Here is a 26,858-nt window from a genome sequence, read left to right as displayed (position 1 = left end):
TGCAATTACTGCAAGTTCAAATCTCACCAGGCTCAAGGTTGACTCAGCCTTCCATCCTTTCGAGGTAGGTAAAATGAGGACCCGGTTTGTGGGGGCAATAAGCTGACTTTGTATAAAAAAGAACACTGCTTTGGGGGGGAGGGCGAAAGCCTTACTAAGCAGGTATATACAAAAGTATGAAGGCTATTGCTTAACGCATTGTAAGCCGCCCTGAGTCTCCAGAAAAGGGCGGCATATAAATCGAACCAATAAATAAATATTTCTTTTGTCTAATTTAATCCCTGAACTGTTTCACCTGTTATATAGCTTTTTGATATTTATGTTTCTGATATAAATGTCTTATGAACTATAGTATTAGATTAAAAAAAATTCATTCACACTTTTTTAAAAAAACTTGTTTCTACAGAAGCTGCAGCAATCCTAGGATGGAACTTTCCAATTATACTACAGTGACTGAATTTGTTATTGCAGGATTTTCCAACTTGGAAAAGACCAGAATTCCATTATTTGTATTCATTCTAATAATGTACACATTAACAATAATAGGAAACACAATTATAGTCTTCATCACCAGTTATGAGACTTCTCTCAGCACCCCAATGTACTTCTTCCTGAGAAACTTTTCCTTTCTGGAGATCTGTTTTACTACAGTTACAGTCCCAACCATATTGGCTGACCTTATTAGAGAAAAGAATGTTATGTCTTTCAACTGTTGCCTTACTCAGATATATTTTTTCCATGCTTTTGGTGGCATTGAATGCCTCCTTCTGGCTGCAATGGCTTATGATAGATATGTGGCTATACGTTTTCCCCTGAGATATAATAGAATTATAAATAATATTGTCTGTTCTCAACTCTCCATTTGCTCTTGGATTACTGGTTTGATCCTGCCATTAATACCAGTTTTTCTAATATCACAGCTCAGCTATTGTGGAAGCAATATTGTAGATCATTTTTTCTGTGACATATTGCCATTGCTCAGGCTAGTTTGTAATCAGACCAAACTCAATGAAATGTTGAGTTTTTTCATCTGTTCTTTCATTCTTGTTGGATCATTCATGTTAACTGCAATTTCTTATGCTGCCATCTTGATTGCTGTTCTGAATATTCGTTCTTCAGATGGACGTAAAAAGGCCTTTTCCACCTTTGCTTCCCATTTAACAGTGGTTGGTATCTTTTATGGAACCATGATGTTCATCTATGTCAGGCCCACCCGAAATCTCTCTTTCAATATGGACCAGTTGGTTGCTATGTTCTACTGTGTTATTACTCCACTTTTGAATCCCATGATATATAGCCTTAGGAATAAGGAAGTTAAACAGGCCCTTAAAAAAATTGTATGTAAAAGGTTGGAAGACCTATAGTGCTGAAGAAGTATTCTGAAAAACATTAAGTGTCAGGCATACACAAAGGGAACAAAAACGGTGTTGTATATGCTAGCTTCTGTTTTCAATTTTGTAATCATTCAATCTGGAAATAACTGTTGCTTCTCTGTAGGTCCTCTTTCTGGGTATATCCACATACAGTTGCATTCTTAGTAGCAAATATAATTAACACTTCATAGCATATTGACTACTGAAGTTAAAATTCTTGTTAAAAAGAAGGAAAGGAGAGGAGGAGGAAGAGGACAAAAAAGGAAATATGTAGTTTTCTGAATCCAGCTTTAAATATCAGAAATCATTTTTCTAAGTGGTAAAGCAGGTTTCACTTTCAATTTGCCAAATGTAAGAAGAAATATACTTTCACACTACTCTGCATATTTTATCTTGCATATAAATAAAATGATACATTTGTCTTCTGTTTTGCAGTGAATAATAAATGATGACAGCTGTCTTTAAATTTTCTTTTCTTTTATTATTATTTATTTATCATTTTTTTTAGAACTGTCCATCTCCCTTAACTCGGGACTCTGGAAGGTGAACAAATAAAAAATAGTGAAACATAAAATCAGAATATAAAGTTTACAATTTAAAAAGGAAAGGATTATACAATAATATTAAACATTAATTAAAAGATAGGTAGAAGAGTTTCTGGGTGCTATCCAACAGCTGCATGCTCTTTTGTGGGCTCCAAGCAAGATCCCACAGCCATATTTTTACATCTTTCCAAAATTTCTGCCTGCCTCACCTGTTGGGAGAGAATGGCAGAGAAAACTAGACCTCACTAGTTAGAATTGTTTACCTGACAAGGTTCACAATACACAATCCCTGCCTCACAGGTGGCCTAGTCTAATGTAATGGGATGAAATTTCCATAGATAACATGGCCCCAAGCAATATCAGTTTGCTTAGTGAAAGGTAACTTAAAAGCGTATAACAAGGTTAGTGAAAGACAAAGCACAAACCAAAGATATATACAAGAAGGATGATTACACAGGAAGAAAAAAAACAATGGCATTATTTTTTTGCTATGACTCTCTATGTACATTTTCAGTATAACATTAATATCTTATGATCATGCTGGTTCATCATACTGTGTTGTTTCATTATAACTGTTGCACATTGATTGATTATCAGTATGGAGTTTGTCACTTAAATTACTATCCAGAATGGGTGGGAGGAGGATGGAATATGAAAGGCAGACAGTGATAATATCCTTATTATTTTTAGAAAAAGGAAATATTTACATGTCAATAGCCTAATTAATAACAATTATATCTAGGTCATATTTAAGAAGACTTTTACTAAATTACAGGTGTAGCTTTAAGCAAGACAATAGCTTGAAGTCAGTGTGTTTTTGCTTTCCAGAAAGAAAGAAGAAAACTATACTGGCCAATTTATCTAGCTCTATTAAATATTTTTATAATCAATATGATTTCAAACTATACTAGGAATGATAGATACCTCATTGTGCTTCATAACTCTCCATAAGAGGAAACAACATAATTATCATTGCTTCTACTTCTATTAAATCATGCTGCAAGCGGACACACTTGTAGCATGATTTAACATCCTTCGTTACTTCCATCACAATAACACTAATGAAGAGAAGCTAATAGTGTTATAGAATAATCACAATGGTTTATCCCTTAATAATGCCAATGATTAATTCTGGACCTGAACAATGAAGACTTGCATTTATCTTCATATCATCCTTATGATATTCTTCATATCTTTAGCATAGGAATGTGAAAAATTATTAATTAATCAAATTTGTGTATTCCCAACTTCTAATGATCCTGGGCACCTCAAAAGAACTAAAACAGGACAAAATTAGCAAGAAAAACAATCTTTGTTCCTAAAATCTAGGAAACAGCATTATACAATATTTCAAGGAGTTAAACCCTTTGAAGTATGGATTTTATTTTGTTTTTTACCTAGAAACAAGGAAGATATGTATTGAAATTTCATCTGAAATGTAAGAGGTAGAAAAAAGGGTGTAAATATAACAGTAGCAGTTTAAAAAGGGGTATAAATGCAAATTTGTTTCATCATGTGCATGAGATATTGAAAGCATATTTTAATTTTTTTTTTTTAGAAATCTGTCTAAATGTCAGCTAAAACGTGTGCATGGTTACACTCTTCCTTAAGTCTTTCATGTTTAGGGAAATACATGAATAGATCCATTAAGTAAGTATGCACAACTTTTTGAACTGTTTAAATATGTGTGTGCATGCACACACAGACACACACATAAAGGGATGCTACTTAAGTTTGACCAATCTTCCTAAAAACTTGTAAACTTGTAAGAGGCCACTTCATATAAATTATGAGCCATATGTTCAAATGTAGTCTTGATGTTATACAACAAGTACATCCAGGAAAATATTTTGACTAATAGAAACCTTCAACTAGATAAAAGAATCCTGGTCCTTTTCTAATGAAAAAATTTAACTCAACACAATATGTTGCATGATTATTAAACACTAGCATAGAACTATGGCAAAATCTCCATCCATAGAATGAAAAGGATGGAAAGGAATAACAATAAAATACTTCAAAAAGTATTCAGAATGTATATCAGAGAGACCTGAATTCCTGAGAGAACTGAGAAAAACACAAAACCCACTGGGAAGCAGTAGGTCTTAGAGATGGTTGTGGAATTGAAACCTGTGGGAAAAACCTGTGTTTTAAATATCATAGAGTCATTTCAATAGCTAATATATTATTTTACCAATGCTATCTTCTATTAGATGAAACACAACTTTTTCACACTGTTATTCTGTTATACTTCCTTCTCAAGATTTTGTGAGAGAAGCAAGCATATCACCTACTGGCAAGCTTGAGTGTAAATGGTAAAAGTATTTCTTGCTACAAATTAATTCTACTTGTCACCTATAGATGTATTTTTTCTTTCATTATATTGTTTTCAGTAACGCATTATTGTTTTATCTCTGATTAATTTTATCCCTTATTAATTAGATCTTCTCAAGCATCCACTGGCATAGATGAAAATCTTTTGCTTTGCTTTATCACAGCATACTGCTTCAAAAAAAACAAGAGTAATGTTTCTTGTGCAAAATAAGCAGTTAGTGGAAATGAAATGTGTTTATCTATATTTGATGTTTAAACATTAATAATATTAGATGTCTAACTTATTTTACAAGGAAATGCAGGGCATAGTTCTGAGAATTAGAGAAGAAAAAATGACTGAAAGGGAACCAAATGAATACTATTATAAGACTATCCAAACCAAATGAGTGTTGGGGCACATCTGTTTTAAGTTTGGTTAAATTTTGTCAGAGATTTTTAAATTATTATTATTTTAGTATTTTAAGGCAATCTATGTCCTTGTAGCTACCTCACTATAGAGTTTTCTCTCTTTTATACTCCATTCTGCCCACCAGTATTTCTTTCTCAGCATTTTAATAATTGGAAGGTATCTTAAGATAAATTAAGTTAAAAAAAATACTGATGAAAAATACATAAGTCACAATGTATTGTGTTGATAAAGAAGATTGGGCCTACATTAGGGACAAAGTCATTAATGATAAAAAAAAAAGAGTTAATCTTGTCATAGGAATGGTCCAAAATTCACTTAACAGACTTCTTTTTAATTATACAGGTCAAATGCTGCCTAGATTGTAGCATAACTGTATTTTTATATAAAGCAATAGTCTCTTTTGCATTTCTTAATTTAAAAAGAGGGTTTCTAGGCCAAATTATATACATGATAGAATTGATACTAAAGAAATTGTGGTGCTGAATCTGATAATGTCTAAGGTAAGATTTTAATTTGAAAATATTCTGATTCAAAGCTAAAACTTTTTCAGTAGGCAAAACTCTCCTGTTATGAATGGGAAATGAGAAAAGCATCTTAAAAATTATAGCCATGAAAATAGTATGGGAGAATGAATGAAACTTGAAGACATAGTTGAAATGCAAAATACTAGCAATGTAGTATTTAGTCTGAGAAACTGAGGATCTAAAATAATAGTATATAATGATAATACATGAACACATAATAAAAAAATATTGGCCAGAGCCATGTTTAAGCACATATGTGATAAAATAATCTGTACTTTTTTCTCCCTCCATATCCAGTGTAAACATCATGTTCTTATCAGAAACTGGGAATCAAACATCTGTTACAGAATTCATACTATTGGGATTTTTAAATATTACACATGGAAGGAACTTCTTCACCATACTTTTCCTTACTATGTATATTATCTGCATTTCAGGGAATTCATTCATAATTACTGTAACTATGTTAAATCAATCTCTCCACACACCCATGTATTTTTTCCTTGGCAATCTTTCTTTCTTGGATATTTGTTATATCTCTGTGACTGTACCAAAAATGTTAGCAAGTCTTTGGCTGCAGTGCCCCATCATTTCCTTGGCAGATTGTATTGCACAGCTTTATTTCCTTGTTGCCTTGATGGGCACTGAAGGATTCCTACTCGCCTTCATGGCTCTTGACCGCTATTTTGCTATATGCTGCCCTTTGGTCTATACCAGACTCATGACTAAATACACCTGTCTCCAGCTAGCTACCATATCTTGGGTTTGTGGCTTTCTAAATTCTTCTCTCCATACAACACTCACATTCCGTTTGTCTTTCTGCCAGTCTAATAGGATTAGTCACTTTTTCTGTGACATCCCTCCATTATTGAGTATCTCGTGCTCTGACATATTATTTAATAAAATTGCTATTTTCACAATAGGCATATTTATAGGTCTTAGCCCTTTCTTTTTTACATTGGTTTCTTATGCATTCATCCTTCATGCTATTATGAGCAATGATCACAAAGGACGACATCACAAAGCCATTTCTACTTGTGCATCTCACATTCTAGTTGTGATTCTGTTTTATGGTTCTGCTATCTTCACATATTTCAATCCCACATCTACTCATTCATTTGAAAAATATCAGCTTGTTGGGGTTTTATATAATATTTTGACCCCCACACTCAATCCCATAATCTATAGTTTACGGAACAAAGAAGTGAAACTGGCTCTGAAGAAATTGATGTGTTTGGTCCATGGAAGTTAGGATCTAATTCAACTGTCTTAAATCAGCTTTATTCAAATGATGCGGTATAGGGAAGAAGATGAACAAAAGAAATATTGTATAAAATATGTTATCAACCAACATGTGGCACATGAGATGAATCATGCTGCAAATCTTCTTTCTTTCTTTCTTTCCTTCTTTCTTTCTTTCTTTCTTTCTTTCTTTCTTTCTTTCTTTCTTTCTTTCCTTCCTTCCTTCCTTCCTTCCTTCCTTCTTTCTCTTTCCTTCCTTCTTTCCTTCTTTCTTTCCTTCCTTCTTTCCTTCCTTCCTTCCTTCTTTCTTCTCTTTATTCATCCAAAACCTTTAACTTTTTCAGCTACAATTTTCTGCTTTATGACATACTGCTGATAATTGCCAAAAGAAAGTTATATTTAATTAAATTTGTTCAATAGTTCCTAAATTATGTGAATGCCAGAAAGAATTGTTGTGCTTGAAAAACATGATAAATCTTTCAATTTTTAGTGATATTTGTCCTCTTTGTTTATCCTGAATTGTAATTTAGGGAACAAATTGATAGCATACATGTCCTTAAATGTCTACATTATATTGTTGGATATTACTGTCATTAATCAACTTTGGGGTAAGGGCTATTTCATTTTCTGTTTGGGGAAAATGCATTGCAAAATATAATAAATAGAAATATCAAATACTTGTTATTTTAATATTGTTTTTAATATTCATATCTTGCAACACATCAGAAAATCAATTCAAAGAAAATTTATGAAGAGATGTTACAGTTCAGCACAATGCATTTAGGATTAAAGTTTATATTTGAAAATATAATATAAAAAGTTTCAAGTCATTTTACTTGGTTACATCATTTCCCATCTAACCCTAACCAGTTCCTAAATGAAATGCATTAATGTTACTGAGTCTCATCCTACGTTAGTTGGACATTATTATAACTGACTCCATATTTTCAAAAAATTAAACAAAATGGCTGAAAATGGCTACTGAAAATATAAAGATGGGACTTGTATCAATTGAAATAAGTATCTCTACATAAATCTTTAAAATAGTTCAAATTTTAAGAAACAAAACACTCTTAAGGAAAGAAGGAAAATGTAAAAAAAGAATATCTGAAGTATCTACAATTTCATTTTGCAACAATGTAAGTTGTAACAACTTTTATTTTAAATGTGCAGAAGGAACTCCTATGATCAATAGCTTATAAATCCAATTAAAATTCCCAATCCAAACATCAAATTTGAGAAATAATCAATATTGCTCACCCTTCTGTATTATTTCTACCATTAAAAAAAAAAAAAGATCAAGAAACAAGATAGGGTGATTCTGTGTTTTCAGATCCACTGAACAATTTATTTTGATAGATATACAAATAATTTTAGCAAGACAATGTTATAGATGTTTGAGTTGTGCTACATACTGAGTAACATACTCTTCCTTTTAGCAAGCTCTAAAAATATTTTTAAAAACTAGCACATCAGAATAATGTTTTTATTATGTTGGAATCCTTTATAAATAACAGCCAAATATATTATATAAGGAAAAATAAGAATCAAATAATTTTGCTACATGTATTAAAATTCCCATTCCATCCCTTCATTTGGATTTTTGTAACCAAAACATCTTGGTAGACTCAGATTGCAGAATATAGTTTTATATCATGCATTTTACACAATAGAAGTCATGCTTTGTGTTTTATTTTTATAGTTATAATGTACACTGAAGATGGCATTTAATTTGGTTGTATGAAGTGCAATGACAATAAAGTAAAGTAAACTTGATTAACAACCTGGAAGAAGTTAAAAGATAATTATTAAAATAAGAAAAGAATTAAATGTAATGAATACATATTTCATACCATATTTTGGGACTGGATATTTGTTATATCTTCAAATCACAAATAGGATATTTGTTTTTTTCACCTCAAGATAGTCATGCTGAGGGCAGCCTCAGTGAAATGCTCTCTAATAATTTTGATGTTTTTTATTATTTTCTATGACACACACAAAAGATGAGATTATGAACATCAAGCAATAGATTCTGAATATCAGGCAACTTTCTAGGAATATTCTTTCTCCTGCCTTTACAAATGCAGAAGAAATTTTGACTGACAGAACAGGAACAGCAGCTATTGGCAGCAAGACAGATTGACAATGAAAAAGGAAGTAGAGAAAGAGGAAGGACAAGTGAGCAGGAATTTTCCAGTGTAGGAAGTATAAGAATTGTATATGTAAATGTAGAAGGAAAAGGTGTGAATGCAAATTTTGCCCCATTGTTTTCACATGTGCCATCTGCCATTTTAAGCATGTTTAAAACATGCACAAGATATTGAAAACATGCTTAGAAATCTTTTTTGGGGGGTGGGAGCCTACATGTGTTGTGCTTTTGCTCTACCTATTTCCTTAGACTTTTCACTTTAAGAGAAATACATGTATAGACCCATTAATAAAGCATACAAGACTTTTTAAACTGTTTAAACACAAACACACACACACACACACACACACACACACACACAGCTTGGGATGCTATTTAGGGCTTGACCTATCTTCCCAAAATATACTAGAGTAATATAAATCTTTAACTGAGTAAAAAGAATCCTAGTACTTTTTAATGAAAAATATAATCACAGCACAATCTGTTACATTGCCACTAAATACATAGAATTATGCGTAGAATTATGGGAAGATCCCCATACACCCCCATTCAAGGTTTCCGTGATCAAGTAAGAGTTGCTAAGTAAGAGTTCAAGACATTGAAATTGTGATTTGTGAGGAATAGTCTTTGGATGCTGAGTCAGAAGACTTGAGCTTTTACAAAATAATACACACAGTCTCATAGAATTTTCAAGTGCCGAAGTATTCAGAACATGTATTGGGGAGATCTGGATTCCTGTGAGAACTAAGAAAAACACAAAGCCCATTGGGGAGGAGTAGATCTTGGAGATGGTTGTGGGATTAAAACCTGTGGGAGAAACCCCTGTTTTAAATGCCATAGAGTCATTACAATAGGTCCAGGTAGTATATTATTTTACCAAGATTATATTCTATTAGATCAAACACAACTATATTATTCCCTTATTCTTTCTCCTGCTGTTATTCTTCCTTCTCAAGATTTTTGTAAATGCTTTGACCAAGCACCTCATCAAGTCTAAATGGTAAAAGTATTTCCTGCTAATTAATTCTGCTTGCCATATATAGATGTATTTTTTTCATTGTATTGTTTCAGTAATGTACTGCTCCTTTATCCTTGATTAATTTTACCCCTTATTAATTAGATCTCCTCAAGCATCCATTGGCATGAATGAAAATCTTTTGCTTTGCTTTATCACAGCATATGGTTTCAAAAGGAGCAAGAGTAACGTTTCTTGTGCAAAGTAAGTGCTTAGTGCAATGATGGTGAACCTTGTAGAGACTGAGTGCCCACACTGCAATCCAAAACCCACTTATTTATAACAAAGTGCCAACACGGCAATTTAACCTGAATAATGAGGCTTTATTACCCAAAATATTGATGAACATCAGAGTTCAGCTAATTGTTCTAAGAAAAATGTGATAAATGCATTTTTATGCCCTTCATTTTTTTCCTGCTTTTGAAATATTACATTTAGCAACTATAAAAAAGAAAAACATTTGTAATATCATTTCTCTTTCCCTCCCACTCTCTTTCCCCCTCTTTCTCTTTCCCTCCCCACTCTCTCTCTTTCCCTCCCCCTCCCTCTTTTTCGCTCTCTTTCCCTCCCTCTTTCTGCCTTACTCTCTGTGTCTCTTTCTCTCTCTTTCACCCCCTCTCTTTGCCTTCCTCTGTTTCACTCTTTCTCTCCTTCTCTCCCTTTCTTTACCTCTCTCTCTGTGTATTATCCATCCATTCGCCTATCTATCTATCTATCTATCTATCTATCTATCTATCTATCTATCCCTCCATCCATTTTTGCCGGCCGAGCCAACGCAGGGTCGCATTTTGACTCCGCATCATAATGGGCTTGAGGAGGAGGGGACCCCATCTCCCCCATTGTGAAGCATGTGAGTAAAAAAAGTTCACTCAATCAATTCCAACTTTGCAAGATCTTTTTCTTTTGTCAGAATTTGGAATTGATTGAGTGAAACGCAATGGAGAAATGCGATTCGAGCTGGGCTGGGGCAACTATGTACATGCCCTCAGAGAGGCATGCCCTCTGCATGCCAAGTCTGGCATGTGTACCTTATGTTTGCTATCACAGGCTTAGTGGAAGTGAAATGTGTTTATTATATCTATACTTGATGTTTTAAACAGAGAATAATATTAGATGTCTAATTTATTCCACAATAAAATGAAAGAAATACAGTACATAGTTCTGAGAATTAGGGAATAAAAAAATGACTTAAGGAGAAATCAAATGAATACTATTATAAGCAAGATTGAAACCTGTAAAAGTAGATTTCCTCAAGCATTAATTGCATAAATGAAAATCCTTTGCTGTACCATAGTATACTGCTTCAAAATAAGCAAAAATAATGTTCCTTTTGCAAAGTAGGAATTTAGTCGAAGTGAAATGTATTTATGGTATTTCTATCAACTTTAAAAAAAAACAGAGAATAATATTAGATTTCCAACCTATTTCACAATTAGAATGAAAGAAATGCAGTACATGACAATTAGAGAAGAAAAAAAATGACTTATAGAGAAAACAAGTGAATCTATGATAAGCACTATCCAAACCAAATGAATGTTGGGACAAATCTATTTAATGTTTGGATTAAATTTCTGTCAGGGATTTGAACTTCTTTTATGTTTATACAGTCTACAACTTGATTATGGGATCTTCTGGTCTTGTTTTCAATGTTTCCCACCAGCATTTTTTTTCTTAGCTTTTTAATAATGATAAAAAGACAATAATAAAGTAAAATCTTGACACAAAAACTGACACAAATCTTAAACAATTTGGATGATTTAAAGAAGTAGCAGATATAAAAATACCATTCTTAATTTGTCTCAGGAATGAACTATATTTCCTATGCCTTACATAACATAAATTATTATGGAACTTGAATCACTACAATTTGATAAATTAAGAATATGGATAACTTCCATATAATATTTGAAAATTTGAGGATTGAGTGAGACATGTGTCATATTATGTATTAATTAAACACTTATTTAATATGCATGAAATACTGACTTAGCTATTTTTTTCCCACTTTTTTATAGATAGATACTCTTGGAAAAGTTATCAGGACTGCAACTTACAGAACATGATTATTCCTTTCTTTAATACCAGAGTTGAGATGAGTTTCTCCAGTTACTACTACCTGCAGGGAAAAAGCTGCTACTATATGCATTAACTTACTGCAAACACACCTTGCATGCCTAATCAATCATGCTGTATATTACCATAATAAAACATTAGATATAGTTTCCACTTGGCTAAAAATAAACCAATCATAAAATTAAGAGATATATGAAGATGTTATTTGCAATGTTTCATTTAATTAATATGCAGCTTGGCCATTAAATTATATTCTCCAAATCAGGATAAAAATAAGTAGCTTTCAAAGTGTGATCACAAATCATAATGTGCAAAGGAAATGTGGATTAACCTTTCTGGGCCTGGAAAAAGAAACTGAGAAAATTGGAACCTTCATAAAAGAATTCATAATTTATTTAGGATTATTGTGTACTGTATGCCTTCCTTTCTTGATAATGTGCTAATTTAGGAGACCAAACAGGATTGAAAGCCAAGAAGGAATATTCAGAATGGTAATCAAGGCAGTGAAGTTTTGCCAAGTGAATATTAGATGCTGGAATCCTTCTGAATGACACAAACTCTTACTTTATGTGCACAGGAACTATCAGGACCAAAGGCAATATTGGATAAAGCACAAAAACTGTACAACATATAGGCTTAAATATCATTTTTATTCATGGTAGTCTGCTTATAGATCATGATTTCAACATATGCTGAAAATCAAACATTTGTTACGGAGTTTATATTCTTGGGATATATGAATATTAAAAAAGGGAAGATTTTCCTCTTCCTCCTTTTTCTTATTATGTATATTATTTGTTTAGTGGGGAACTCACTCATGATCATTGTAGTTGTGCTAAATCAATCTCTCCACAGTCCCATGTATTTCTTTCTTGGCAATCTCTCATTGTTAGATATATGCTACATCTCTGTGACTGTGCCCAAAATGTTAGCAGATCTCTGGGTGGAAACTCCACGCATTTCCTTGATGGGCTGTGCTGCACAATTATATTTTCTGATAGCATTGGTAGGCACTGAGGGATTCATCTTAGCCTCCATGGCTCTAGACCGTTATTTTGCTATATGTTGTCCATTGCGGTATACTAGATTCATGAATAAACATATCTGTCTGCAGCTAGCTGGGATTTCCTGGGCTTGTGGCTTTCTTAATGCTTGTCTTCATACTGTATTCACATTCCGTCTGTCCTTTTGCCAGTCAAATGGAATTAATCACTTTTTCTGTGATATTCCTCCGTTGCTAAGTATCTCATGCTCTGACACATCAATCAATGAACTTGCGTTATACACTTTGGGTGTTTTCATTGGGCTTAGCCCGTTCTTCTTTACGTTAGTTTCTTATGCTTTCATCCTTCATGCCATTTTGAGCAACCAACAGAAAAGACACCTTCACAAAACCATTTCTACTTGCGCATCACACCTCACCATTGTGATTCTCTTCTATGGTTCCAGCATTTTTACATATATTCGACCTATTTCCAGCTACTCATTGGAAAAAGACCAACTTGTGGGAATTCTATATAGTATCTTAACACCAACTCTCAACCCAATCATCTATAGTTTACGGAATAAGGAAGTGAAAATGTCAGTAAGGAAATTGATAGATGAGAAATATTAACTTTAAATAAAATGTCAGATTTTAGGTAACAGGAGAAGTCCTGTGGCCAGTTTCATATAGCATATTGTTACAAACTTTCTGTAGAAATAAATTGATGAATATTGCATAACAATAAGATTGTAGTAAGAACAATATTATAAAATCCTTTGGTATTTTGTCTTATTTTAAACAATTTGCTAATGAGAGTTTACTTGTAGGTGTTATCTAATCATTCGTGATTTTTCCATATCTCTCAGTTTTTTGAATATGGGAACAATTATGATTTTGCCCCAATGGTCTGAAAGACAACCAGAAACATCTATGAAGGCGGAAACTGATGTAAGGACTGAAGACTACCATTCCATGTTGGACTTGAGTACTCCTGGCATGAAATCATTTCTTATTTCCATTTTATATTTGTTAGAAAATTATACTGGGTAACTTCCAGTTAAGTTTGTCACCAATACAATCTTAATCCCTATATCCAGATCAGATCAAGTACATGCACAGCTATGGTAAATTCTGTTAGAAAAAAAAGGTTAAAGTTTATTTATGAAAAATCAGAAAACAACAAAACAGTTAACTTATACATTGCCTTCAGTATGTGGAATTGATTATTAGTTAGGAATCTCTCAACAGAGATGAGAGACTCTTGTTTATTATACTAGTCTGTTTCCATGAGGATATGTAGTAATTGAGATGGGAGCAAGTGATATTACACAAGCACTTTCAATAATGGCCGAATAATCAAACTATTTGACCTCTAAATCAGGATCTCTTTGGACTATATATGTAACCTCATGAATGAAGACAAATATATGTGTCCCAGGATAATGTTACAGGATCCAATCTGGGTCAGTCATCAGGATCAGAGGTTTTATCTTATGAGATTTTGGGCTCGTGCTGCAGCCCATCTTCAAGGAGCTCCTCTCTTGTTGTTCTCTATGTGGTATTTATAGTGCTTGTTCAAAGTGGATTTTTAGATGTTTATTTTAGATTGGGGTATGTTGATTGATGCCTGACTTTTAAGTCATTATGTCTGTCACTGCGTTTTTGTATTTACCAGATGAGCTCTTATTTTTGAACTCTAAGACTTACCGTAGCTTGCCAAGTTCTTATCAGTAAGCTAACTGCGCATGTCTACATTCCTACACTCTTCTAACCTTCTTTGTTCTCCTGCCAAGAGGTCCAGCCAAGAGAGGTGGCCGGGAAAGCTTTGCCAAGATGTAACTAATTAGATTAGTAAGATGTTTTATTTTCTTTATAACAAATAAATGAGTTTTTCTTAGAAAATATATCTTCAGGTTTATTTTCTTAAAGCATGCTTCAAGGGAAAAGCCTCGATCCACTTCTCTAAATCAAAATGCGATTACCCAAAAGCAGAATGGGATTAATTAGCACCCTGACAATGTCAACTCTGAAGCTGGCCTGACCAAAACCATTTTGACTGCTTCGGTGTTGCCACATTGGAGTTAAGAGATTTGAGATAGAAGGGATCTTGTAGCCAAAACAAAATACCTTCTCCTGAAAACCAAGGACATTCTCACACTTGGTCGGAGGAAGGCAGAGTGATGCTACCCAATTGCAGTACTGCATCATGATTGGACCATGTTTCTGATTATTTTGAGAAAGAAAAATGTTTACTTTCGAACCACTACACCTTGCCACAGGGAGACGGAGCCGACCAGGTGGTTCCGTCCCAGGCACCTGATGGACCCGGATAGGTTCCTGGCAGAGCTTGGGCCATTCTCTGATGCTCTGGCTCATGGCACAACTGAAGAACTGGTGGCCGCCTGGGATAGGGTGGCTGCCAGAGCTCTGGATTGTGTCGTACCTTTGCGGCCTCTGACCCGGTGCCGATCTCAACTGGCTCCCTGGTTCTCTGAGGAGCTGAGAGAGATGAAGTGCCGGAAAAGATGCCTGAGAGTGATTGGAGGGCCAGTCACTCCGAATCTGACTGAACACTGGTGAGGTCTCATATTAAGATCTACCTAGTGGCGATAAAAGCGGCAAAACTTAATTATTTTTCCGCTCTTCTCAGTCTGCAGAGAACCGCCCAGCCGCCCTGTTTAGGATGACCCACTCCCTCCTTCATCTGGGAGCGAGGGAAGACCCCTTGCAGGCCAGGGCTGAGGATTTTGTGCAATTCCTGCATGACAAAGTCACTCAGATTTGGGAAGGTCTGGATTCTGATTGGGTAGATCTGGATGGGGTGACGGAGGAGGGTCTTGATAATGTTATCTGGGAGGGTTTGTCACCTTGTGACTCCCGAGGATGTGGACAGGATTCTGGGGAGGCTTAGCGCTGCCACATGTTTATTGGATCCATGTCCCTCATGGTTGGTGCTGGCCTCCTGGGAGGTTATGTGAGGCTGGCTCCAGGGGATTATTAACGCTTCTTTGAGTGAGGGCTACTTCCCTCCCTCTTTGAAAGAGGCGGTGGTGAGGCCTCTCCTCAAGAAGCCTTCCCTGGACCTGGCTGTATTAGCCAGTTATCGCCCTGTCTCCAACCTTCGCTTTGTGGCGAAGGTTGTTTAGAGTGTGGTGGTGCAACAACTTCCCCAGTACCTGGATGAAGCTGATTATCTAGATCCGTATCAGTTGGGCTTCAGGCCAGGGCACAGCATGGAAACGGCATTGGTCGCATTGGTTGATGATCTCTGGAGGGCTCGGGACAGAGGTTGCTCCTCTGTCCTGGTCCTATTAGATCTCTCGGCGGCTTTTGATAACATCGACCATGGTATCATGCTGCGATGATTGGAGGGGTTGGGAGTGGGGGGCACCATGTTGCGGTTGTTCTCCTCCTTCCTCTCTGACCGTATGCAGTTTGTGTTGGCGGGGGGCAGAGGTTGACCTCGAGGTGCCTTGTATGTGGGGTGCCACAAGGGTCAGTCCTCTTGCCCCTTTTGTTCAACATTTATGTTAACCCGTGGGGTGAGATCATCTGTGGTTTCGGGGTGAGGTTCCATCAGTACGCTGATGATACTCAGCTGTACATCTCCACCCCAAACCACCCCAATGATGCCCTTTACATGATGTCCCAGTGCCTGGAGGCCGTGCAAAATTGGATGGGGAGAAACAAGCTCAAGCTCAACCCTTCCAAGGCTGAGTGGCTGTGGCTTCGGGCGTCCTGGTATAGTCAGCTGGAGCCATTGCTGACTATTGGGGGTGAGATCCTGGCCCCCCCAGAGAGGGCTCGCAACTTGGGTGTTCTCCTGGATGTACAGCTGTCTTTGGAAGATCATATGACGGCCACGGACAGGGGAGCTTTCTATCGGGTTCGCCTGATGCACCAGTTGCATCCCTTTCTGGACCGGGATGCCCTGCGCACGATCACTCATGCCCTCATCACATCCCATCTGGACTACTGCAATGCTCTCTACATGGGGCTCCCCTTGAAGAGCACTCAGAGGCTCCAACTCATCCAGAATGTGGCTGCACAGGTGGTTATGGGTGCGAATCGGTGCACCCACATAACACTCCTCCTGTGCGAGCTGCACTGGCTCCTGGTGGTCTTTGGGATATGATTCAAGGTGTTGTTCACCACCTCTAAAGTGCTCCATGGCTTAGGACCGGGATATATATGAGACCGCCTTCTGCCATCAACAACCTCCCACCGGCCAATACGCTCCCACAGAGAGGGGCTCCTCAGGTTACCATCGGCCAAACAGTGCCGACTGGTGACAGCCAGGGGGAGAGCCTTCTCTGTGAGGGCACCAGCCCTCTGGAATGAGCTGCCCCTAGAGCTCCGTCTTAGCCCCGACCTGCGTACTTTTCACTGTGCCCTTAAGACCCTCCTGTTCGAGCAAGTCGGACTGGCCTAATATGAATTTTATTGTGGGTGTATGTGTGTTTTAAATTTGTGGGCCAATTTTATATATTGATTTTAATTTGGTTTTAAATTTTATAAATTTATGTGTTTTAATATGGCTGTACACTGCCCTGAGTCCTTCAGGAGAAGGGCGGTATAGAAATCTAATAAATTTGAAACTTGAAACTTACTTTTAATTAGGTGAAAACCATGGGAGTCTTTAGGTTTTCACCAGATATGTGCCAATATGATATTTCCAATAAAAATATTTCTTGAGGAATTTACCTGCTTTGGAGTTTTGCTTGCCATGGATTTATTACTTGGAATTCTTACACATTTCACTATATATATACAACCTAGTTAGATGTTGCTTAGCTCAAGTAAGTTATTCTCCAAATCTCCATATCTTAAATGGTGCTACACAAAAAGACTATAACAGTCACTTTATGTCTTGGTCAACTCTATACTTTCAACTATTACTTTATGCATTTCCATACTGAAATGTAGATTTCGAATTTAAATCTAGAAGTGGGAATGATCATTTATCTCTTATCTGTAGCTGTCTAGGATGCTGCCAATCAAATATGTCAAAGGAATTCTTTTCCTGTAGTTAAAAATAAGTTAAAAACAAAATTTCCCTTGAATCAAACTCAACTTTTGATGTCTGCATAGATGTATCTATGTTACAAACAATGATGCAAATATAGTTTGCCATGACCTTATTCAAAGAAGTGCTAGATTGTTTATTCATTTCTAACCTAAAGCTTTCATAATTTTTGACAATGTCAAACCACAATATTTTTTTTAGTTCAACCAATATTATCTAGTGAAAGCTTTTTTCTATAGAAACAGAACTATTCACTATACCAGGAGATGATGAAATATAGGATGACTGATGAAGTCTAGATTACAAGTGTTGCCTTAGTGAACATTCGAATGTATGTAATAAGTATCCCTAGCATTTGCGAACAAGGCCCAAAACTATGAATCTTGCAGTACCACAGCAGTTGTTCACCCTTACGAATGACTGTAGAGGCTCTGCAACATTCATCCTGCACATTGCCGACAGAAATGGAGCTTCTGAGGGGCAGATTCATCCCTCAAAAGTCTCATTTTGGTGTCCAGAGGTCTCCCCCAACCTGTTGCTGACTGAAATACATCTGTTAGAATACATCTTCCAGAAGCCTCCCCCAGACTGTTTCAGCCCAAAATGGAGTTTCTGAGGGCCAGATGCAGCCCTCTGTGGGCCTCCCCAGGCCTGTTGCAGGCTGAAATGGAATCTCTGGGAGGTGGTTCTGCCTCCCAGAGGCTGCATTTCGGCCTGCAGCCTGTGGAAGGCTGAATGGAGCATTGAAGGACCAAATTAGCTCCCCAGAAACTACATTTCAGCCAGCAACCAAGATCTAGCTTGCTAGATCTTCTCAAGGTAAGTGACCTGGCATGGCAGGTTGTGCAGGAAGCAATTGTGGGGAGCATGAGGTCACCCCCAATTCCAGTGGGTTGGGGAAGCCTTGCAGATGGCCTGTTCCATCAGTAGGCCTCCCCATGGCCTTCCCCATCCTGAAATGTCTCATGTGCACTTAACGAGCCTTGCATTCAATTAGCAAATGCGTGGCAAAAGGAGGTGAAATATAATTTTTTTTGCTATCGGTTCTGTGGGCATGGTTTAATTAGTGGGCGGGGCTTGGTGGTAAGGTGACTGGGAGGGCGTGACTTGTTGGTCAGGTGGGCATGGCCAAGTCAATGTCACTTCTTTGCCCTTTTTTAACCTACAAAACACAACACAACACAACTGGCTCACCCACAGTGTAAAAGCAGCTGTGCTAGACCCCCTGCAACAAGCAGGAACCTCACACAGCCACAAATCCCCCCAAAAAAAACAACTTTCACACTTTACACATACACAACACAACACAACACAACTGGCTCACACACAATGTAAAAGCAGTTGTGCTAGACCCCAAATGGCCCCCGCAACCAGCAGGAACTTCACACAGCCACAAAAAGCCCAAAAAAACAACTTTCACACTTTACACACACAAAATTCCACATACAGCTTTGTGAGATTTTGTGTGTTTGTGTAGTTAGAGTGAAACACTGCAGAAACACACTAAATCTCAGAAAGCTGCACAAATATTATTTTATTTTCATTCATTTTCATTTTATTTAATTTGTATACCGCCCTACTCCCGAAGGACTCAGAGCGGTGAACAGGCACAGAATAAAACACGTGAAATACAAAAATTAAGAACAGAAGTAAAATCGAATTAAATCAATTTAACCCAAGACAAATTTAAAACCCCAGGTTAAGAACAAAAAAAATTTGTTCTTAATAAAAATAAAAATAAATTTTTTATATAAAAATAAAAAAAAATATTTTTATATAAAAGCAGCTAAATTTAAAATTTCCTAAACTTTAAATGCCTAGCTCTAAAAAAAGAACAACTAAAAAAAAACCCAATTTACTATTTTTTTAAAACTCCCAAAGGGGAAAAAACTTATCCAATAGAACAGGGGTCTCCAACCTTGGCAACTTTAAGACTTGTAGACTTCAACTCCCAGAATTCCTCAGCCACCTTTGCTTTGCTTTGCTGGCTGAGGAATTCTGGGAGTTGAAGTCCACAACTCCCTGCCTGCTTGATTGCAGGCAGGGAGATTCAGTTGCTTGCTGATGCAATGGATTGCAGGGATTACAGCAAGGCGTTGCGACCAGCAGCTAAAGTTAGCAAGCTGAGGGGGGGAGGGGTTAGCAAGATGAGGGAGGGGAGGGATTTTTGCTACCGATTAGCAGGCAACTCAGCTGAGATTGTCAGAGCTTGGATTGTCAGAGCCATTTAAAAGAAAAAAACTTTTTTTCTTTTAAATGGCTCTGACGATCCAAGCTGAGTTGCCTGATTAGCAGGCAACTCAGTTGGGATCGTCAGAGCTTGGCTCGTCAGAGCCATTTAAAAGGAAAAAAAAGACTCTGATGATCACGCGGCTCAGCTGGACATGGGGGGCGGGGGCAGAGAATTTTGCTACCGATTCTCCGAACTGCCCGCCACCATCGCTACCTACTCACCCGAACCGGTCCGAACTGGGAGCATTTCACCCCTGTAGTGACCCGTTCAATATATGAGATTCACTCCCATGAATTCTTAGATTATGAATGGAATGGGCAGGCCCCATTACATTTGTAACTCGAGGACTACCTGCATAGTAATTTAGAAGCCAACCACTTCTATACCAAGTATGTCATTTCAATAGTCCTACAGAGCTTTAGGAAATGACAATATATGCCTCTCCTGATTTTGTACATTTCTTATATAATTCTAGAATGATGTACAGAACAGTTTTTTGTTAAAAGAATACTTGCACAATTTATTGGCAAGAAAACAGAGTCAGAAAAGGATAAGTTTCACAAATATATACATTAAGAAGATTCATCCACAAAGTATTCATAAAGCAAGATTTAATTCACTTTCCCCATTGCTTTAACTAAGGCCTCTTTAATATCTTTGTTCCTGAGGCTGTAGATGACAGGGTTCAACATAGGAGAGACCAAAGAATAGAAGACTGCAGCTTTCTTCTCTTGATCTGCAGAGAGGTCAGACTGGGGCTGCAAGTATGTGAAACAGATGGTGCTGTAGAACAACACAACAATAATGAGATGTGTGGCACAAGTAGAGAAAGCCCGTTGTCGCCCCTCAGTTGAATTCATATTAAAGATCACCCTGCCAATCTGGAAATAGGAGAGCACTATAAAGCCAAGAGGCAGCATGAGGACAATTACACTCAGAGCAAAGATGAAGACCTTTATCATATAGGTGTCCAGGCAAGCTAGTTGAAGCACAGCTGGTGCTTCACAAAAGAAATGGTTGATTTCATAAGGTCCACAGAAGGGAAAATTTACTGTGCATACTGTTAGTGCTGCAGCATTGAAAAAGCCTCCAAACCAGCATATCCCAGCCATCTGTATACACTTTGGCATTCTCATGATGATGGGATATCGCAGTGGCCAGTTTATGGCCATATAACGGTCATATGCCATAAGAGCTAAGATGAAACATTCCGTCATCCCACAGCAGAGGGTTAAGTTCATTTGGGCCATGCATCTGTTGTAAGAGATCATTTTAGTTTCAGAAGCCATGTGGGCTAGCATTTGAGGGGTAGTGATCAGTGTGAAGAATATATCCAGCAAAGATAAGTTTCCAATGAAAAAATACATTACTGTGTGGAGACGGGGGTTGATCCAGACCAAGAAGATGATCAGGCTGTTTCCAAGAACAGTGATAATAGACATAGTGAAAAATATCATAAAAAGGAATGGCTGCAAAATGGGATGAGTGGTAAAGCCTAGAAGAATGAATCCATTCACTGCAGTCTCATTCTGAGTCCACATTTCACCCACCAAACTTCACCTATATGATAATCACAACAAAAATTGATTTTTTCAATACTTAAGCTGAGAAAGAAATATTATTTTCCATTTTTATTTTGATTGTTCTGTGGATTCTGTAGTTTTATTTTGGTATGTAAACAGAGACCTAAAACTAATCAGAAACTTTAATACAAGCACTAAGCCTAATACTGATGAAACATATTGCAGAATAAATCATCTCATACAGATTTTGTACATTTTTCATGAAAATGTCAGTGTGTCAACAAGAATACTATTTACCAATCATGCTTGACAGAATTTAAATCTCATTCTTCACAGATTTGACTTCTCAATAAATAGAAGAGTTTCTTTTTTTCATTTTTGTACCAAGGCTAATGTATTTATGGCTTATTTTCTCTATAAATGCATGCATTTTTCTATCATTTTCTATCATTAAAGGAATTTCAAGTATTATATAATAGGTAGCACCATTCCATTGGCAATCAATAAAAAATAAAATACGGCTAAGCAATTTAAAGGTTTTATAGATCAACTGTCTGATGGATGATATGTGAAAGATACTTATTAGGAGCCTTGGTGGAGCAGCGGACTAAAGCGCTGTTAAATAGCACTTAGCTGCCATCTGCCTGCAATTACTGCAAGTTCAAATCTCACCATGCTAAAGGTTGACTCAGCTTTCCATCCTTTTGAGGTAGGTAAAATGAGGACCCGGATTGTGGGGACAATAAGTTGACTTTGTATAAAAAGAACACCGCTTAGGGGGGGCTGAAGGCCCTACTAAGCAGGTATATACAAAAATATGAAGGCTATTGCTTAACTCATTGTAAGCCACCCTGAGTCTCCAGAGAAGGGTAGCATATAAATCGAACCAATAAACAATAAATAAATAATGTGCATGCTTCCTTTCTCCTTCAATTTATGGTTAGTAATGAGTTTTATACAATACATGCTAAGAAGCTCCTTATATATAATTTAGATTCTCAGTTGAATTTATTTAAAACTTGGAATAGGACCTTTCTTTATGATTATATATGAGTATTTAGATTATCAATCTAATTTCTCAAGATAAGAAAAAGTAGTGTGGGTCATAGAGCTATTGCCGTTGCTAGTCATTACTGTAGTTACAATTACTAAATAAGTATAGGAATAAACATGCCTTCTAATAACTTATTCTGTTATTTAAACTTCATTCCCCAGAATGAAGAATCCTTCTAACCTTTAAATTGAATCATCATAAATCTGACGAAAACGCTTGGAAATATCAGTGGATTTTAAACTTGTAGCTTAGTATTCTATACACTTAACTGCACTCAAAACTCAGCCACACTTGCAATATGATGCTTCATGAAAAAAACAAAACTCTATACATTTTTAAAGAAGTCACTTAATTCAATATTTGTGAACTGTCCTAGAAAAATAAAACTTTTTTTTTTTTTGGCTCCTCTTTAATATTGCACAATTTTTAAAAATGATTTAATATGCATTTTGGCTTAGTAATGAATATTAAGTGTAGTCTTGATGGAAATTAACAGTTTATATGGAAGTTATGAAATCTGAAACATATGTCATTTCCTAATTAGTACAAGTCACTGCATGATCACAAAATACAAAAACAGAGCATAAACAAGCAGACAATTATGAATATGGTTTAGTAATGTAAACTATAAGATATAGTTTTTCTTTCAAAATCTTATCCCATATTTAAAGATTTAGTAAAAATTCATAATTCGAAGCTCTCAACGTTCTTTAAGAAAGTAAAATTGCATGGCATAAATCAAATGTTTTCATTATTTCATGAGTTTCATTAGTTCATTATTTTATTTTTATTTCTTTGTTAATTTGTGGCTGTGATTGGCTCTTCATTCATACAACCACATGTAGTTCCAAGTCCCACTTACCTTTTGTTCTAACCATTTAGAATGCTAATTGCATTTGTACATCGTCTATCTGTCTATCTACCTATCTACCTACATACTTATCTATCTATGAACAACAACACTGAAATAATTGAACAATTCTGCATCTTCACCATGTTCTGAAATGGAATATGTTTCAGAAAAAGAACTAGATTAAAATGGAAATCTAACAAGGAGAAACTCTTACTTTCTCTGAAGTATTCAAAAAATTTCCCTTGAGATTTTCCAAGCCTATTAACTTTTCATTCCTTAGGGTTACCTAACGTTAAAGAACAATTAATTTGAATCTCTAGGTTTAAAAAGGTAGAAAGTTTTGTGTAACTATGCAAAAAAGAAATTTGTTTCTACACATTTGGGTGGTGACAGTGGTAGTGGTCAGTGAGAAAACTACTTATAGTGAGGAACATCTGACTGCTTTAGCAACCATTTAGACATCATAGCAGTTTGTCCTGAGGCGTGCTTTAGCCCAAGAATCTGCAGCAAATAAGTGCTTATAAATCTTGCTTTATGGGAGAAAATTATAGATTCATAACTTTACTGTAGATGAAAAAAAAAATCTATCCAGTGAAAATATTTTGAGTATCTCCTTTACTGCATTTTAAATATATTCTACAGCATCTTGATGAAAATTGATTAGCATTCCATAAATTATTAATAAATTTAAAATAAGTAATCTATTAACCTTAGCATAGAAGAGAACTCACCATCATCATAAATTGAGGAGTTCCTTCCAAAATTAATTATGAAACAAAACACATTTTCAGAGATTAAGGTTTGAAAGTTTTATTTCTTGGTTATATGATCACATAACATTCCTTGTGATCTTGTTGATTTCACCATTATCAGCAGATACCAATGGAATTTGTATTTGAAAACAGTAGTCTATGAAATATAAAGCAGCTTAAGATTTTACATTTAGTTGATTATTAAAGGCATTTAAGAAATTCATGGAAATATGAAGCCAATTCATGTTAACCAAAGAATACCTCCAGTTTTAGAAGTGATTCGTGTATACTTAATTTGGCGAGGGATGACTGATGTAAATTCTTGACTACATACACAGGGTATGGTATCACCTGATGATGCATTGATAACCATTTAAATTTGAAGATATTCAAGGGAAGTCAATATTTCCATTTCTTTCAGAGTTTATTCTGAGATTCAACACAAGATATCCAGTTACTTAAGGAGTTGTAGGGAACCATGGAGATGACCTTGAATAAAGCAGCCAGAGACTGTTAAAGAAGAAACATGAATTAAGTTTAGGTGGGCAGAAGACTATGTAAAATGGAATCAAAGCAGTTCTCTCCCTTAAATTCTTCTGATATGAAAATGAGGAAATGGAAAACAGGCAGTCTTGCAAGATACCATTTCTATACTATCTTTATTATCAGAAACAGTATACTTCAAACCAGATATTTAATCTCATCTAGCATTCAAACTTCTATTCTCATAAATCATGGTATACTAAAACTGTTTTAAATTTACATGATGAAGAAAAAATTAAGTAACCTAGATCTGCCAAAATTCTTTCTACTGTATACTGAACAACATCCTTCTAGATATACCTCTTATATAATTAATAAATTGTGTGTTAGAATAAAATAATAATCAAATTATCATAAATTTTAGAAAAAAGAAATATTGAACATTATAATACATAAATTGAAATTATGGAAATAATATTGAGAAAAATATATCTACTTATTATCAAATTATCTATCTAATCTTATAACTTAACTTCTTTAATTGTACTTCTCAAGGCATCTTTTACATCTTTATTGCGTAATGTATATATGATAGGGTTTAAAAGTGGAGTTAAGATACTATATATTACTGAAATAAAATTAGCCTGATTTGAAGAATAACTAGAATCTGAGCTCAAGTAAGTGAGAAAAGCACTTCCATAGTATAGAAGGACCACTATGAGATGGGAGGAACAGGTGGAGAAGGCTTTTTGTCTTCCTTCTGAGGAATGCATACTTAAGATAGCTGAAATGATATAACCATATGACAGACAGATGCATGCTAAAGGGGTCCAAGCAATAAAAATCCCAATAGAGAACAAGAGAATGTGGTTAAGAGATGTATCTCCACATGATAATTTTAGCAGTGGAGCAATATCACAATAGAAGGCATCTAGGTGGTTGTTGTCACAAAATGGTAACTGGAAGGCAAAGGTGGTATGTATCACTGAGTTGACTAAGCCACCGGTCCAGCAGGCTGTAGCCAGTTGGAGACAAATTTCTTTGCTAATTATCAATGTGTAGCGTAGAGGATTACAAATAGCAACATAGCGGTCAAAGGCCATCACTGCAAGCAGGAGGCACTCAATGCCCACAAAAGAAAAAAAGAAATATGTCTGAAGTACACAGCCCATATAGGAAACGGTGTTTTTCTCTGAGAGTAAATGAGTCAACATCTGGGGGATAGTGGTGCTTGTATAGCAAATGTCCAGAAAGGAGAGGTTCCCAAGGAAGAAATACATGGGGTTTCGGAGTTTCTGGTTCATCAATGTCACTAGGATAATGAAGGTATTCCATACCACAGTGAAGAGATAAATGATGAAAAACCCAGTAAAGAGCAATAGGCGGATCTCCTGCAGATTTCTAAAGCCAAGTATGATGAACTCAGTCAGATCAGTTTGATTTTGTATTTCCATATCTCAATGAAAACAAGAATTATTCCTATAAGGAATAAGAAAATCAGTTTTGGTAAGTTTAAATATTATATACGTAGAATTAAAAGCAGCATAAAACAAGAAATATGACAAAGTTGTGGTTTCAGTTAGTGGTGGGTTGCCACTGTTTCAGACCAGTTTGCAAGAACTGGTAGTAAAACTGGCAGGAGACCCCGCCCACCATCACAGATGTCATCATCAGCGATCTGTGCATACTACCGTTTCGCAATCCTGTTGCGAACCAGTAGTAAAGATAGTAGAACCCATACCTGGTTTCAATGTAATCTTCATTTTAATGAAGATGAACATAAACATTGTAAATATAATGCATCAAACCATTTAGGCACAGCATCTTCTTTTTAATGGACATATTACCAAACTAATGGGAGAAGTACTGAAAATAAAAAGAAAGCAAAGTATGGACTAAAACATGGAATAAAGTAAGGAAATCAGATTAAGAAAAACTGATTTCCCTCTCCTTCTTCATATTATTGATATTATTATCAATAATCAGCTTTTTTTTTCATGAAGGGTTGTTTTGCCCTTAAATGAGGACCCAGTTTGTGGGGGCAATAAGCTGACTTTGTATAAATATACAAAAGGATGAAGGCTATTGCTGAGCACATTGTAAGCCGCCCTGAGTCTTCGGAGAAGGGCGGCATATAAATCAAATTTAAAAAAAAAAAAAAATAGAGATGAATACTGATAAATTATTATATGTCATATCTGAGATAAGGGGGACTTTTTAAAATGCATGCTACTTGATAACACCCTTATCCAAATTGATTTTCAGCACTATTTGCAGATGCA

General features: G+C 35.9%; 5 protein-coding genes across 5 annotated transcripts; 3 read left to right on the top strand and 2 right to left on the bottom strand.

The window, feature by feature from the left end:
- The first annotated feature begins 425 nt into the window (after nt 1-425).
- Nucleotides 426-1,416, top strand: LOC117668898 (olfactory receptor 5AS1-like). Its single transcript, XM_034422951.3, has one exon. The coding sequence runs from the start codon at nt 426-428 to the stop codon at nt 1,362-1,364; it is 939 nt and encodes a 312-aa protein (XP_034278842.1). The 3' UTR covers nt 1,365-1,416.
- Nucleotides 1,417-5,492: 4,076 nt separating this feature from the next.
- Nucleotides 5,493-6,437, top strand: LOC117668768 (olfactory receptor 5V1-like). Its single transcript, XM_034422831.1, has one exon. It carries the CDS (start codon nt 5,493-5,495, stop codon nt 6,435-6,437), a length of 945 nt encoding a protein of 314 aa, XP_034278722.1.
- A 5,906-nt stretch (nt 6,438-12,343) lies between these two features.
- On the top strand, nt 12,344-13,282 carry LOC117668767 (olfactory receptor 5V1-like). The gene has a single exon (XM_034422830.2). The coding sequence runs from the start codon at nt 12,344-12,346 to the stop codon at nt 13,280-13,282; it is 939 nt and encodes a 312-aa protein (XP_034278721.2).
- A 7,223-nt stretch (nt 13,283-20,505) lies between these two features.
- On the bottom strand, nt 20,506-21,200 carry LOC117668897 (olfactory receptor 10A3-like). The gene has a single exon (XM_034422950.3). The coding sequence runs from the start codon at nt 21,198-21,200 to the stop codon at nt 20,523-20,525; it is 678 nt and encodes a 225-aa protein (XP_034278841.2). The 3' UTR covers nt 20,506-20,522.
- Nucleotides 21,201-25,097: 3,897 nt separating this feature from the next.
- LOC117668766 (olfactory receptor 5V1-like) lies at nt 25,098-26,030 on the bottom strand. Its single transcript, XM_034422829.1, has one exon. The coding sequence runs from the start codon at nt 26,028-26,030 to the stop codon at nt 25,098-25,100; it is 933 nt and encodes a 310-aa protein (XP_034278720.1).
- Between the last annotated feature and the right edge of the window lie 828 nt (nt 26,031-26,858).

The sequence above is a fragment of the Pantherophis guttatus genome, chromosome 4 (assembly GCF_059756535.1).
Source record: "Pantherophis guttatus breed Tessera chromosome 4, ASM5975653v1, whole genome shotgun sequence".
Taxonomy (NCBI): Eukaryota; Metazoa; Chordata; class Lepidosauria; order Squamata; family Colubridae; genus Pantherophis; species Pantherophis guttatus.
Note: the sequence above shows the minus strand (reverse complement) of the source record. Positions and strands in the feature narration are given on the sequence as shown.